Raw genomic sequence first — 17,790 nt, 5'->3', positions numbered from 1 at the left:
GTGGCTAGAAGGGCATCCGCTGCGTGAAGTATATGCTGGAATAGCGGTTCATTCCGCTGTGGCAACGTCTGAAATAGAGACTAAGTTGAAGAAAAATTAATAAATAAATGAATGTTTGTGTATTGCATCTTTTATTGTTAATTGTTGTGTAAATGTTTATTGGACCAAAGTCGACCAAGTCACTGTTTCTGAATGTTTGAAAAACAATAAAGAAAGTTATTAAAAAAATGACAGGTGCATGAAAAACAAACAGTTTTAGCCTGCAGTGTCTCTCTAAAATGACACTGTCACGTCAATAAAACACAATTGCTCTGCCTGCTGCATTTATCAATGTGGTGTATTACAGCTCTGACGTTTGTTTGGCGATGTGTGTTTGAGGGAATGTTAACGGAAACAGGCTTATAATTTGTTAAATATGTGGATGGAGGGCTTGTTTGTTTATATTTGACTCTAAAAGCGTTCCCAGAGCTCAATTTAGTGTTTCGTAACAACATGGCACAGAGCGGGCTGTTTTGATCTGTCCTGAAAACGGGATAACAGTACAGTAAACAAACAGTGCTTGAATTAAATTACACATCCCGTTTATGACGCACGGGACTCATTCTGTTTAAGCAAAAGTTTGACAGTAATAATCGATGTCATTTCGGAGATTCGTAACACCCTTATAACCAACAACAGGCATGATACACAGTCTTTTAAAACTCTTTCATCTATCGTCTGACTGGGTAATAGGTGGTATTTATATTATTATTAGGTTGAACTTTAAGTGTTAGTTTACCCCCAAAATTTTATTATAACTACAATTATTTAAGATATTGGTAGAAGAGCGAGACTGGAAGCTCTAAATGCTTATATCCTTTAAATGCAAATTTTGTCTTTCTTTAGGAGCATACATATATGTAATAAGCAGGGTGAGAACTACACATTGACGATGCAGGGGAGACAACTTTTTCGGTAATGTTAGTTTGTGTTATACATGATTCAGTGAATCAAATGTATGTAGGCCGTTTATTAAATTAGATCTAATGTATTAATAAAACATATTTAAGGTGTTCAGTATTTTTAGGATTATTTTAGTGTATTCTGACCTACATTTATCTCTGATTTAGCTATTTCAGAAGTCAAGGTTATTGCACACCTAAATCTGAAATTTTTGTCCGTAAATTTTGCACGTTAAAAAATTAATTCAACCTCACGCTGTGTCAATCGTATTGTCACACTGCCTCCAAAACTTTCGTCTGTCATAAAACAAATACGATCTGGGTTTCCACTTTTCGCATCCGAAAAAAATCGATTTGAGAGGTGTTTTGACAGTTCAGAGCCACCGTACAAACGGAAAGCTAAATACAAAATGTCATCATTTGAGCTACAGATAACTTGTGACAAACACAGTGCATAATATAAGACAGAACGTAGCAGACAGTTGACAACGCCTATGCTGGATTCAGTGCTGATGCACACAGGTACTGCTGTTTCATATATATGTATGTGTGTGTGTGTGTGTGTCCATACATATGACTTACAGATCATTGACATTATAATAGAAAGCTTGTGGTCCGCTTTCGGATCATTGTTTTGACATGTTAACGCGGCCGCCGTCTATTATACTGTCTATAGTTACTGTCTCTGTTCAGGATTTGCTTATGTACGTGAATATGTAAATTATCACAAGCAACGTATCAAAATTTCACTGATTTCCTAAAATTAACTTTGGAATTTGGGATAATTCAGTGCAGATCTTTGATAAGAGGGAGAACTCTCCTTCCTCTCTATGCAGTACTGGATGAACACAATATGTAGCATATTCCTCTTACTTTTTTTCCACTTTAGAGAAGAGAGGAAAACAAAGTATCTCAGCTTGAACTGACTCTGAAATGTTTTGCGGTTTTTTTCGTAATGGTTTTAAAAGCATCGGACTCAATGTTCAAGGTTTGTTTATGTGATGGAACTTTTACGAAAAAAAAAAAATGCTTCATTGTGCAAAGACCTTTACTCTATAAAAACTATCCACCTTATTTGACTTTACTTTTAGACTGTATCTATATACAAACAGCTATTTTACTAGAAAAGTTTCTTTTGAAAACTTACAATGTCTATTGGTGCTCTAGACCAGTGGTCTTCAACCACCAGTGTGCGGACCGGTACCAGTCAGTGGATCAATTGGTACCAGGCCGCACAAGAAATCCGTTTTATTTATTATCTGAGTCTGAACGATCTTTTATGTTGAAAAATTACTGTATTCTCTCGCTTGCATCTCGGTCACTTGAGCGACCAAATTTAGCCTACAAGCAGGAAAATGAGTAAGAAACAGACCTCTTTGGAAAGTTTATTTGCTAAGGGGAAGAGGCCCAGTGAAGGACCCGTGAACTGCCAAGAAATGGATCCACAACCCATTTGTCAACAAATCAGGTGAATCCAGCATGTCTGTGCAAGAAGATCGACTGCTGGAGATCGCAAAGGATGTTCGCATGTCACGCCTTTTCTAGAGTTTGCGCAAGTTCGTTATTTCCAATGGAGGTGTGTGGCTTGGGCATGCAAGCAGTGTAACTCGTTTGTGCTTTCCAGACGCACACAGTTGAATGAATACACATTTCAGGAGACTAATTATCTCAGACAAACACAGAACACTCAAACACAGCAGTGCTTTGTAATTTTATCCATAAATAAAACTTGTATCAGAGTTGCAGCAATGTTTTGTCATCTTGCCATCCTCTGAGAAAATGGTTGATGGTTGCTTAGCAACCTACAAACCATATCGCCACCCGCGGTAAAATTGTCAAGCGTTGACTGGTCTGCATTAATGAAAAGGTTGTGGACCACTGCTCTTGACTGCTAAATTAATTTTCTTCACTTAGAATGATTGGCGCGATTATGCCAGCACACACACATATTATGTACATCTCAACATGCGAAAGTGTTCCTCTATATGTTTTTATCGAAGTTGTTCACAATATTTATCCATCCACAGAATTAGTAATGTCGTCAAATGTGTAAACATTTAGCTGTGGTTTGCCCTTTGGATGTCTCTGAGACAAAGCAGCTGCATAAATGCTAAAGCTTTAAATAAAAGTGAAGCCATCAACAAAAGCCCGACCACTTCTATGTTTCCAAATACAAGCGCAGCCGTTAAGAGCTCATTTCTGGTTAATGATGTCAGAATTCAGCTGTATTTTGGAAGGGATGTATGAATGGTCTTTTCCGGAAAAATTCCGGAACGTCCTCGCCTGTGTGAACAGCGCTTTTTTAAATATACAGGTAAAGTCTTTACGAAAAGTTTCCAGTAGTTACTGGTATCACTGTGTGAAAGAGGCTATAATTAGAGAAACGCACCACACCAATCGCAGAAGCCAATGCTCAGAATTTGGTTGAAGATTACCAAAATAATTTATTTTTTCCACAGACTAATTGTTCGCCTAAAGAATATTGATGTGCGCCAGCAAAATAAACATTGCAAAATTTGACTTCAAAGTGTCAAAACAAGCCATCTTACTTGTCCCAGAGTTCCTCTCCATGGATGTATCTCAGGCTCTTGAGGAAGGAGAGCGAGGTCAGGGTGTGCGATGACCGTATTTTAATATATCCCGTTACGGTCTTGATGAGTCCCAGGAAGTTCTCCAGCTCTGAGGCGATGTTAGCTGGTGAGACGGAGGAGCAGAGAGAGTGTGTGTCAGTGCAGGAAAGGCAATGGGGCACAAGTCTAACAGGGTATGCCAGCCTGATCTCAGGTGGTAACATAACTATTTTACACTGTGTCAGTTTAGTGGCTAATTCGTACAGTCGTATGAAAATGTATGATTTTTTTTTTTAAAGGAGGCGTGGCACCCAACACCATCCCTAAACCCAACCGCATCATTGGGGGATGAGCAAATAGTACTAAATTGTACACATGAGATCGTACAAATTCATACGAATTAGCCATTAAATCAAAAAGCTACGAATTGCCGTGGGATAGTGTTGCAGGTACTCACTGCCGCGGCGGATGTTGATATGCAGGTTGCCTTTGATAACGGTGCAGCCCTTAAGCGACTGCGCTGCATCCACCGAGTCGATGACCTTTTCATCACAGATCTTGTCACACGGGCCGTCACAGGCAGTGCACAACATACTGACAGACACACTGGGACAAAAGGAGGATCATTCAGGACACATGACGGCAAAAACCAACACCAAATCTCTCACTTTCACCTAATCATGTGACCTTCTGCTCAGTCTTAAAGTTGATGAACTTTCCGTGCTCTTTCCGGCAGAAGAATTTTTCTGTCTGTGATTTGGGAGTTTAACTTTAGGACAAATTTTGATAGTGGGGAAATGATGCTGAATTTGAACAATACAGTTTTAAGTTTTTTAGTATCTGAAATTAGCTAAATACTTGAATGTATTCAATGAACCACATCATTTACGTTATTGATCTGTTTGGAGCCAATGAATAGTTATTTTGTAAAATACTCATAATTGATCATATCTGAAAAGCAGCTTCCCATTAATGAGTGAATGTTAGGGGACAAAAATACATTATTACAAGATTACAAGATCAAGTTATTAATAAAAAGCAAGTAAAACAACAACAACAACAATAATAGTAATAATAATAGTAATAATAATATTAACAACAACAAAAATAATTATAATTGTAATGTAATTTTTACTATTGTTATCAATATTATTATACATTTTAACAAAAGTTTATTCCTAAAAATTTATTTAATTATTATTATTATTAACAATAATAGGTAATTATAATAAGTATTAATAATAATAATAATAATAATAATAATAATAGTAATAATAATAATAATAATAATAATAATAATAATAATACATTTTTATTAATAATAACAGCCTAAAATATCTGGTTAATAACAATAGTTCATTATAATAAGTATTATTATTATTATTATTATTATTATATATAAGAACAAGTTATTATTTTTATTAATATTATTAATTATTATTATTAATAACACTAATAATAATAATACCAATAACAACAATAATTACTATTACTTTAATATTATTTTTACTACAGTTATTATTATTATACATTTTATTAATAATTACATTGTAAAAAATTATTTAGCTATTAATAATTTAGTTCATTATAATAAGTATTATTATAATAATTATTATTACTATTATTAATAATATAAACTATTATTAATGTTAACAACAACAATAATAATAATTATTATTATTATTATTATTTAAGTATTATTTTTACTATTGGTATATAATATATTATTAATAATTTTATCCTGAAAAAGTCTTTAGTTATTAATAATAATAATAGTTAATTATAATATGTATTAATAATAATAATAATTATTATTAAAAACAATGAAAACTATTATTATTATTTTTTTTATTAACTATTGTGATTAATAAAAACAACAACAGCAACAATGATAAAAAAATTATTATTATTTTAATATACTTTTTTTACTAGATTTATTATTACTATTATTATTATTATTATTATTATTATTATTATTATTATTATACATGTTTACTAATAATTACATCCTGAAACCTTATTTAGTTATTAATAATAATAATAGTTCACTATAATAAGTATTGTTATCATTATTACTATTTTAATAATACTTTTACTATTGTTATTAATAATATTCAATTTTTATTAATTTCATCCTGAAAAATTATTTAGTTATTAATAATTCTTATAGTTGATAATAATAATAATAATAAAATAATAATAATAATAATCATTATTATTATTGTTATTACTATTATTAGCAATACGTATTATTATTATTATTAAGCATAATAACAATTATTATTATTATTGTTATAACAAAAACAACAACATCAACAATAATAATAATTAGAATGTTTATATTATTTTTACTCTTGTTATTATTATTATTATACATTTTTATTGATATATTCATTATTATTAAATAATAATAATAATAACAACATCAATAATAATCATTTATTCCATTAAATGCATCCTTTCTGAATGGAACGAAGCACTTTAACAAAATAAGTGTATAAATTAATATATATATATTTTTTATAAATATGAAAAAAAAAAAGTGAACATGTTTATAATACTCAAAATTCAGCATTCCTCCCAATATTACCATTCAATTTCTCAAACAAAAGAATGAATACTCTCCAAAGAAACCTAAACAAATAAAACACAAAAACCTCTGTACCCGTGGCTCTCGTCGCGTGTGAATCCGGGTGGGCAGTCAGACATACACTCTCCAGCATGGATGACGAATCGGTCGTAGTCTGGCAGGTGAACTTTCGAGCAGAAATCTCTGGTGATGCAGCGCCAGCCCTCAAACTTATACGTCCCCGGTGGACAGTCCTCCACACATCGGCTTTCGTGATTATAGTTCTGGCAGGCAGCGCAGGCCCGGTCACTGTCAGGAACACTGCAGCTGCCCAAACACTGAGGATGACAACACTGACCAGAGTCTGTGCACGCTCGCTGACCACATCGGCACACTGCAGGAATAAAACACACACAAATGGGGATTAGAGATCATGCGGGTTGGTTTTGAGGAAATGGAATATTCAAGTTTATTTGTATAGCGCTTTTCACAATAAAATTTAATTAATTAAAATTCATTTAGTTAATTCAATTCACATATAGCGCATGTCTTTGGACTGTGGGGGAAACCGGAGCACCCAGAGGAAACCCACGTGAAAACAGGGAGAACATGCAAACTCCACACAGATATGCCAACTGGTCCAGCAACCTTCTTGCTGTGTTAAGCACTGAGCCTACTTTATAGTTAATAAATATATAAATAAATAAAACTGAATACTGCGAGACTATAACCTGTTCCAGTTACCGGGTTATAGATGTGAATTCTGAAAGATTGTCAGGCTACAGTTAGTATACGTATTACTGTGACATTATAACAGATGAAAATCTCTCATGCTATACTAGTACTTTAGAAGAATTTGGTGAATGTGTTGCATAAGAGGGATTATCATCAAGAAATGTTCTTTAAATCTTTTCATCAAGAAATGTATTCAAGTACAAATAGGATAAAGTTAAATAAAGCAAAGTAAAGTAAAATGAGCGAAAGTTAAATTTTATGTAAAATAAAGAATTTAAAAAATCATACAGAAGACAATTCATGAGAAATGATAATAAATAGGAATATCCTAATATAACCCATATATATAATATATATATATATATATATATATAATATATATATATATATATATATATATATATATATATATATAATATAATATATATAAAAATATATATATATACACACATATATATATATATATATAATATATATATATATATATATATTCTGATTATTTTTAACACATCTGTAGTTACAGTATAAGGTCTGTTTCTTCACTCTTCTTTATTCTTTTTTCATGTACTATAGAAGTATCGGATTGGGTTTCGGTATCGATAGATACTCAAAATCAAATGCCTCGTACTCGAACTCGAGGGCAAAAAAACCTGATTGGGACATAGTAATAAGTCCCTAGTAATAAATAAAGTAAACAATAAACTAATTTCATAAATAATCATAGTACAACAAATACACGAATCATTGTGTAAAACAACTACAATATTTGACTTTTAATTTATCATTTAAAAAAATGTTTTGCATTACTGTGAACAGAATTATGTTAAATTGTGATTATATTATTAATTTAATTTAAAAATGTTTATTATTTATATTATATACATTCATAAATTATACATTTGTGCGTTATTTTAGGATCATTAAATTACTACTGCAATTTTTAATAATACCTTGAACTTGTTTATTGCAAATTTTAGTATATCTTAAGTAAATATATGTATATACTAGGGCTGTAATGGATCGTGGTTGATCCGTGCTTTGTACGCATCACAACCCACGGTTCGGAACACACATGACCTGCGGATTAATACTTTTTTTGTTTACTAAATTCGTAAATAATCGCAGAGAGATCGCCTCTTGTGTCACTCAAATCACACGTATGAAAGCATTCAGCCTTTCCTGTAAAATATAATGTTGACGGAAAAAGTTGTGGTAGGTTATTCGAGATGCGGTGGGTTTCTTAGGTTATTAAAGGTGTTTTCTGTCACTATTGTTTAGCCTGCGTTAATGCATCCGGTGTAAGCTGTACGATTAATCATTATAATATCAGGATCTCAAGACCAACGCAACATAAATTATAAATGACAGTGATTTGCATATGTTTATTGATCCTTGAAATCGCTGCATTCAAATCTGTGTTTGAAAAACGCAAAAATCAAGAAAGAGAGTTTTTAGTCTTTTGAGTTAGTTATGAAATTACAAACAGCCAAATAGCACAGAAGTACTGGGATAACAGCTTATAGTTTAGATATAACCACTGATATTTATGGTAAAGATTTAAAATCAAATTTAACTTGACGCTCAAAAATAAAAGTTGTCGAAAGCAATTACATTATTTAACCAATAAAAAAAAATGCCAATGAATATCTCTTCAAAAATGATACATCTAAGAATGAAATGTGACACACATGAGAGGAGGAAGAGCTCAATCGACATCTCTTCTGTAACAACAAACTGCTTCAACTTGAAAACTTGAAGACCTCAGCTTCTTTTTTGAAACTTAGAAGATATTTGTTAAGATCTAAAGCAACTTTCCACAACACTAGTTAAAGTGATGAGTCTGTATCCATGGGTCAGGGTGATGCGTTGATAACACGTCCTCTACCAGCATTGTGCCTTTCAAGCCTGACTGATAAAGGTCACTGCAAACAGCCTCAAGGGTATAATGCTGAGCATTGTACCCTTGAGGCATTGGTGCTGGCCCACCTGAAGGACATCACTGACCCCCTCACTGGACTCTCTTCAGTTTGCGTACAGAGCAAACTGGTCTGTGGATGATGCAGTAAATATGGGACTCCATTATGTTCTGCAACACCTAGACAGACCAGGGACCTATGTGAGGATCTTGTTTGTTGACTTCAGCTCGGCGTTTCACACTATCATCCCAAAACTTCTCCTGCCCAAATTAACTCAGCTCTCTGTGCCCACCTCTGTCTGTCAGTGGATCAACTGCTTCCTAACGAACAGGCAGAAGCTGGTGAAGCTGGAAAAATTCTCATCCAGTATTCGCACAATCAGCACTGGCGCCCCCCAGGGTTATGTCCTCTCCCCACTGCTCTTCTCCCTGTACACGAATGACTGCACTTCAAAAGACTCCTCTGTCAAACACTTGAAGTTTGCAGACGACACCACACTTATCGGCCTCATTCAGGACGGTGACTAGTCTGCTTACAGACAGGAGGTTAAGGAGCTTTTTTTTCAGTTCGTTTTTTTTTTTTTTTGTAGCTTAACAATAAAACGAACAAATCAAAGGGTACAACACAGGTTACCATGGGTCAACTTTGGCCCACGGGCCCTAGTTTGGACATCTCTGTGCTAGATGTTCAGGATCATCAAGTCAGAATTTGTTAAAAGCTCCCAGATCAAAGTTAAAGAAAAAGACAGACCGGGCCTATTTCATTGTGGGCCTCAAATTGTGGAATGTTCTACCTCTCTCTATTAGAATACTCTCTACTGAATCAGTGTTCAAAGGGAAACTGAAACTTCATCTTTTAGAAAAGGCTTTCAATACCAGAGTTATCCAAGCTTGCTGTTTTCTGTTTCATGTTGTATGTATTGTATGTTGTTTTATTCTTTTGATCCTATCTGATCATTTTTAACACAATTTGTGTACAGCACAATGGTCAACAACTGTTGCTATATTGCACTTTATAAAGTAAGTCTAAGTCTAAGAAATGCTATTAATAATACATGTTTAAACTATGAATGAATGAATTAATAAATAACAAAACAACACAACAAACAAAAACCAAAACAACAAATAACAAACAAAACAAAACACAAAAAAACAAACAAACAAAACAAAAAAAAGCACAACAAAACAAAACAACAAACAAAAACCATAAAATAAAATAAAACAAAACACACCAAACCAAACCAAACCAAACAAAACCGAACAAAACAAAACAAAACAAAACAAAACAAAACAAAACAAAACAAAACAAAACAAAACAAAACAAAACAAAACAGAACAGATGTTAATAAATGCCCCAGAAAAAAATTAATTGTTTGAAATATTAGGAAAAAAATCTAAATCTAAAATACAGCCCATCACACAAATACTGAGGCATCGTGTGATCTTTTTTCCCGCCACACTCATCCGCCCAAAAACGGCAAATCCATTAAAGAGTTCAATCCAGCGCCTCTTTACAAGCAAATCCACTCCGCATCTTCCATCCAACCGAGACTACGTATAATTCGACCACAGTCCTCTGCTATCATTCTAAATAAGAGCGCATTGTAACAGGGGAGAGGAAAAACTGATTCAGGTCAGAGCACCAGCAAGGAAAACACCAGCTTTAGCACAAGAATGGCCTACATTTACAACAGACTCGACTCAAATGGACTTCTCGCATATCTCACGAAAGCCCCTAAAAGACTATCTGTTTGCCTTTTTTTTTAAATGCTGGCCTTAACAGAGCGCCGAAGGTCTGATTGTTTTTAGGGAGGGTCTTGGGGAATGTTAAAGTCTGGATAACCTTACAACGGGGTCGAGGATAAAAGCTGCACAGGAAAACACGTTCAAGATGCAGTTTACATGAGAGGGTCGTCCTGGAGGACGCCTGTAACCTAAACGACTGATAAGAATTTCATGATAAGCATGATTTGTTGAAAGAAATACACGGCCGGAGGTTTAAAATGAATCTGAGAGAGTTATTCTTGGATTTCAGGCTTAGATGCATACATTTAAAGAGGCTTTGTTATGTTTTTTTTCTTTTAGTTTGGCATATGATGTATCTATACATGCGTTTATGATTTAAAAATGTTAAAAAGACTCATTTCAATTATTTACTCATTCTCCACTTGTTTAAAACCTGTTGACTTTCAAAGGAAGGCATTTTGGAAAATATTGGTAACCGGAGACTTCCTATTATGGATGTCAATGGCTACCAATTTTCAATATTCTTCAAAATATTTTTTTTTGTGTTTAACAGGGAATTAAAGAAGCTCATAAATGTTTAAAACCACTTGAGGATTAGTAAACGTTGAGTAAATCGTCATATTTGGGTGAACTATCTCTTTAAAAACAACCATATGAGTGAAAATGCACTTTTCCCAAAATTGATGAGAACGATCACATTGGCAATATTGATTTACCAAATAAAAAGTACATTTTGAGTGAGTTTATCTACAAAATTGTTTGTTTTTTTTGTTGTTCAGCCAATTAAAATGATTCAAAACAAACGTCAAGCAGAATATTTGTGCATTTAACACAAAAAAACTATTTTATTCTTAAATGAATCTGTTTTTTAATAATCAAGCGAATGATTCAATGATTCATTCTAGGGCGGCACAATTAAAGTTTAATGTCCATCGGCTTCCAAAGTATTTGTTTTTCCTATTATGGATGTCAATGGCCACCAATTTTCAATATTCTTCAAAATATCTTCTTTTGTGTTTAACAGGGAAATAATGAAGCTCTTAAAGGTTTAAAACCACCTAAAACGCTGGGTAAACGTTGAGTAAATCTTCGTATTTGGGCGAATTAACACTTTAAGAACTAACATATGAGCAAAAAATGCACCTTTCCCAAATGATTGATGAGCACGATCACATTTGCAATCTTGATTTGCCAAATAAAAAGTACAGTTTGAGTGAGTTTGTCTACAAAATTGTCTTTTAAGATGTTGATTAGCTAATACAAATTATTCCAAACAAAGACTAAGCATTTGTGCACTTCATATTAATGCAGCAAATAAACAGAGTATTTTATTCTTAAATGAATTTGTTTTTTTTATTATAATAAACTGAATGATTCATTAGGGCTGCGCAATTCAATTTTGATAACCTTTGACTTCCATTTTTTTTTCTTTTATGGATTTGAATGGCTACCAATTTTCCAAAATATTTCTAATTATCTTAACTTGTGTTTAATAAAGTTAAAAAAGAAGCTCATAAAGGTTTAAAACCACTTGAGTACATCTTCATATTAAGGTGAATTATCCCTTTAAAAACTTCTATATGAGTGAAAATGCACTTTTCCTAAGCGATTGATGAGAACGATCACATTGGCAATATTGATTTCCCAAATAAAAAGTACATTTTGAGTGAGTTTGTCTACAAAATTGTCTTTTGTTGTTGTTTGGCCTATAAAAATGATTCCAAACCAACACCAAACAGAATATTTATGCGTTTCAGATTAAACCAGCAAAAAAAAAGCTGAATTTCATTCTTGAATGAATCTGTTTTTTAATAATCAAGTGAACGATTCAATGATTTATTCTAGGGCTGCTCAATTCAATTTTGATGACCGTTGACTTCCATAGTATTTGTTTTTCACATTACGGATGTCAATGGCTACCAATTTTTAACATTCTTCAAAATATCTTCTTTTGTTTAAAAAAAAAAACTCATAAAGGTTTAAAACCACTTGAGGACGAGTAAACGTTGACCAAACAGAATATTTGTGGATTTCAGATTAAACCAGCAAAAAAAGCATTTTATTCTTGAATGAATCAGTTTTTTTAATAAATCAAGTGAATGATTCAATGATTCATGCTGGGCAGTGCAATTCAGTAGTCAACATTTGGATCATAAACTGTCATCAAGGTGTCCTACAACTAGTATTGATCAACATTCATTCTTCTCTCAAGACAATTTGGAAAAACTTTTTCGATCCACTTTAAATGTTGACTACTGTATATCGAAATAATCAAAATATTGCAAATCTGCATTTCACAATAAACATAACGCAAAGTTTTGTTAAAAATCAGCAATTTAATACAAAAGCATCTCTGTGTGACTGAATAACAAGAAAAATGTTTGTATTATTTATTTTAGTTTGTTTAAATTGTTAAAACTATATCTTTTATGCAACAGTAAAGTTGGAGTGATGCTTTCTTTTCTTTAAAATAATATAATAATGTTGGTTCTAATATTTTTGTTTAGTATATCAAATATAGCATTATTTAGTATGCTATCATATTATTCTTTAATATCGCACAACCATAATTAATCCATAAAGCCAGACTCCTGCTACTCGCACATAAATGAATCAGCAATTCTGAACGAATCATTTGAATCACTTGTTAAGAGGATGTTTTTTAGTTGCTAGTTTTATAATAATTTATCCATGACAGGCCTAAACTAACCAAGGTACAAGCGTACAACATTAGGCAAAATATTGTTTGGTTACTAAAATGGAACCTAAACCCAAAAATGAAGAGATGTCAGATCCTAAACACTTGTTCAGCTTATCATACCGAACTGGGTCAGGCAGCCAATCAGAGCTCTTAGGGCTTTCAAAAGCTTTAGAGGATTTTAATTAGAGCATTTACGGCAGAATAGGAAAAGAGATGTATTTTAGAGAACATTAAAGCATATTAACATATTCTAAAATACCCAATAGCAAAATAATGATCTTTTAAAACAGAACCAGCAGGACCTCTTTAAGTTAAAACGTAAGCTTCATATCAGCTACCATCAGGTCAAAGACAACCCAGCTAATTTTGGCTGACTGAGAATCCCCGTCTTCAACTAAGGACACTTGGAGTGGAGATTTCACAAGGCCACCATGCTGGAATCTCAGTTAGTCTAAACACGGAAAAAAACAAACCAGAAGCAGACACCCTTCACTGAGCGCCTTTGTGCGGGAAGCTACAGAGTCCTTTATCAACATGTTTAGACTCTGAAATCTTTTTTAAAATAGTACAGTTAACACTTTCTGAAGCGCATTACTAACAGATCATTTACACTTTTATTTTCTATAGCAGATGCAGTTTTCTCTGGGGCACAATGTGATAATTCATGGATTGGCTGTTTTTGATATTTGAGCCAAAAACATATTTTTCTAACAGTGCCCCATTGTACATGAAGACTGTGAGAACTTGTTTATCTTCTTGTTTTTTATTGGCTAATTTATTTAGTTTTTGTTTTATTTAAATATACAAAAGGTTGAAAATCACTAAATAAATTAATAAATAATATCTGAGCTTATATTTAAGTAAACAAATAAAATAAATAAAAGCGAAAGCAATTGAACTGAACACACGTTTACATTTCACTTACTTTTCAATCTATTTAATGCATTTGTGAGCTTTAAAAACGAGCATGTGGATTCTGCATATCCCTGGTATGAGCCTACAGAAACATCAGATGTTCTTCTTTCATCCGGAGGTTGATCAACTTTCGGTTTATTGTCTGTTCTCATGCACAATATCAGATTATAAAGTTCAAGTAATAAGATAGCAAACCACCTCATATTTAAACTTTGACATATTAGGATTATTAATAACTAGAGGAATTATCAAGCCATGCAATATTTTGATTCCTTATATTTATATTAAAGAAACTGCAAAGAAAATCTTACATATATATTTTATAAGTTAAAACTAATGCATTTAAAACATGGCTTTCCTTTTTTTGGAAACTAATGTACTTGTTCGCATAGTTGGTGTCTTCACATGCAGCTGCGGATGTTTAAAAAGCAGGAGTGATTTCTAGCATGCTGGTCAAACAAGTTGATTTGCAGTTTTGGGTGGGGCAGCTGCGCAGTTTTCCATGTCAACAACACATGGCTTCTTGTGTATATTCACCGGAAAATGGGAATATATGACTAAACATATCCCAACTAATGTTTTCAGAACAGTTCAAAACAAATCAGAAAATGTAAAAAGAAAATGAGCTGATGGGGATTTTTTTTGTTTTTATTTGTACAAATTGAATTTAAGAAATGATTTATAATAAAATCAGCTTGCTAAATTTCTGTTTAGATTAACATATCTGAAAATCTAAAAATATCTAAAAATATCTGATAAAGATTTTGTTTTGTATTTATTTGCACAAACTGAATAAGAAATTATTTTAAAAAATAAAATAAAATAAAAGTTTGATTTTCAGTTCAGATTGACATAACAAAAAATATATTTGCACAAAATTAATTTAAGAAATTATTCACATATATAAAAAATAAAAAATATAAAAATAAAATAAAATGAAATTGGTTGAATTTCTGTTCTGTTCAATTTCTGTTCATCTGATGGGGATTTTATTTGTATTTATTTTCTCAAATTGTATTGAAGAAATGTTTTAAAATACAATTAAAAAAATAATTATATATATAAAATAAAATAAGCTAAAATATAAAATAAAATAAAGGCGACGTGGTGGCTCAGTGGGTAGCACGATCGCCTCACAGTAAGAAGGTTGCTGGTTCGAGCCTCAGCTAGGTCAGTTGGCATTTCTGTGTGGGTTCCGCATGTTCTCCCCGTGCTCGCGTGGGTTTCCTCCGGGTGCTCCGGTTTCCTAATGACATGTTGTATAGGTGAATTGGGTATGCTAAAATTGAATGCAGTGTATGTGTGTGAATGAGTGTGTATGGATGTTTCCCAGTGATGGGTTGCAGCTGGAAGGGCATCCACTGCGTAAAACATATACTGGATAAGTTGGTGGTTCATTCAGCTGTGGCGACCCCAGAATAATACAGGGACTGAGCCAAAAAATAAATAAATAAATAAAAATAAAAATAAAAATAAAAATAAAATAAAAAAAATAAATAAAATAAATGTTGGTTGAATTCCTGAAAATAAATGCTTGTTTTTCATATTTGCATAGTAATTTAATTTCTGCAAGGACAGATACTATTACTGACCAAATGTGCTGATCAAAGACTCATTCTATTGCAATCACAGTGTTAAATAAAAGGCATTGAGTAAAGAGGGTTAAGTTAAATTAAGTTAAGATAAGGATGTTACTGTAAGTTAAGGGGGATAAGTTAAATTATATCAAGTTAAGTTATATTAAGCTAAGTGGGTTAAGTTATATTAGGTTAAGTTAAGGGGGTTAAGTTAAGGGGGATAAGTTAAATTAAGTTAAGGGTGTTAAGTTAAGAGGGTTAAGTTAAATTAAGTTAAGTGGGTTAAGTTATATTAGGTTAAGTTAAGGGGATTGAGTTAAGGGGGATAAATTAAATTATATTAAGTTAAGAAGGTTAAGTTAAGGGGGTTAAGTTAAGTTAAGGAAGTGAATTTATATTAAGTTAAGGGCGTCGAGTTAAGAGGGTTAAATTAAGTTAAGATAAGGATGTTAAGTTAAGGGGGATAAGTTAAGTTATATCAAGTTAAGTTATTTTAAGTTAAGTTATGGGGGTTAAGTTAAGGGTGCTACGTTATATTAAGTTAAGTAAAGGGGGTTAAGTTAAGGGGGTTAAGTTAAGAGGGTTAAGTTAAGTTAACTTCAGTTAACTTAAATTAAGTTAAAAGAATCCTGGATAAATGTTATTTGGTACACAAACAAATAGAAAAATTATGAAAAATGATAAAATCTGAATGTGCATACCAGTGCAAAATAAAGAGTGCATTAACTAAAATAATGTTTTTGAGATAACACACTTTTGCCTAATCAAACCATTTTCCTAGCTCTCTGAGATAAGCTAGTATACCCCTCGGTGAGCCCTTCCCAGCATTCGCCATCACTGCGCTGACAGTTGAGACTGAGAAAGGACGCCTCAGGTTTTTTTATTTTTAGTCAACATCGTCACCTCAGCCGCTCTTCCTTATTAATTCAGGAAACTCTCCAAGTTCATCTGAGGTCTTTCATCAAGGCTGATCTTGGCATGTCTGAGGAAAACAGGTTGCATGCGCTGGCACAGTGTGTTCCCACTCTTTCTCTCTTTCTCAGATAACCTGCTGAAGAATAATGTGTAACATCCACCCTAAAATACTCTCCGTCCCCCTGCGGGACACAGAACAATGGGAACGTATGGCTTCACTAGTCTCAAGAATATTTCTCAATTACTGCGTCTCAAAGACATCTAATCTAATACCTGAAGGTCACATTAGGTCTTAAATGTGGTAGTGATGAAAATTTGTGGAGGATGAAATTATGTTTCTTTCTGAGAACATCGTGGACTTGCAGTTGTGGCGCATTAGACTCGGAGAGTTGGCCTAAGTTACACTCTGAGCTTTTTGAGTCATTGCTTTGGTGGATTATACTGAAGACGAACAAATCATAACATTTGTTTTACTTGCACAAATATGAAAACACCGCTATGGTTTAATTATCCTTGTGACATTTTAAACTCTTTTCAAGCTTAAATAACAAAACCAACAAAAAATCTAATTAACCTAAAAAAGTACAAAAAAAGATTAAAATAAAATATATAAAATACTTTACCGGGCACAAAAATGGTCAAATTCACGGTGCTGTAGAATGAAAAATTGTATATACATATATATTGAGGCATAGTTAAATACTACTCACTTTTTTTAAGTAAAGCCAACTAATCATTTTAAAAACAACAGGTTTACTCACATTTTATGTAATGACAACTAATGGCTTTTTATAGTGTTGTTTCCTCATTCGAGTTTAAAATCCCAGTTAAAAATAAAAGAATCAGAACACATCACAGACAGTTACAGTACGTAACACTCGGGATCCATAAACATGCATGCCTCTGGCAGAGTTAGATTGGCCACAAGAAGTTAATGCAACATGCACAAGCATCTCATCGGCATACAGCTCATCAGAGCAGAAAATTCAGGAAAGCCAGATATAAGAATTTCATGATAAGCATGATTTGTTGAAAGAAATACACGGCCGGAGGTTTAAAATGAATCTGAGAGAGTTATTCTTGGATTTCAGGCTTAGATGCATACATTTAAAGAGGCTTTGTTATGTTTTTTTTCTTTTAGTTTGGCATATGATGTATCTATACATGCGTTTATGATTTAAAAATGTTAAAAAGACTCATTTCAAT

General features: G+C 32.7%; 1 protein-coding gene across 1 annotated transcript in view; it reads right to left on the bottom strand.

Moving 5' to 3' along the window:
- The window catches only part of igf1rb (insulin-like growth factor 1b receptor), a 174,811-nt gene that overhangs the window by 56,618 nt on the left and 100,403 nt on the right, over positions 1–17,790 (bottom strand). The window contains exons 3-5 of the mRNA XM_056461066.1: positions 6,177–6,474; positions 3,969–4,117; positions 3,491–3,635 (exon numbers count right to left, since the gene is read on the bottom strand). Of these exons, the coding sequence (XP_056317041.1) occupies positions 3,491–3,635; positions 3,969–4,117; positions 6,177–6,474 (592 nt within the window). The remainder of the gene's footprint in view (positions 1–3,490; positions 3,636–3,968; positions 4,118–6,176; positions 6,475–17,790) is intronic.

This window comes from Danio aesculapii, chromosome 7, assembly GCF_903798145.1.
Source record: "Danio aesculapii chromosome 7, fDanAes4.1, whole genome shotgun sequence".
Lineage (NCBI taxonomy): Eukaryota > Metazoa > Chordata > Actinopteri > Cypriniformes > Danionidae > Danio > Danio aesculapii.
The sequence above is the reverse complement of the archived record's forward strand: the minus strand, read 5'-3'. Positions and strand labels throughout refer to the sequence as shown.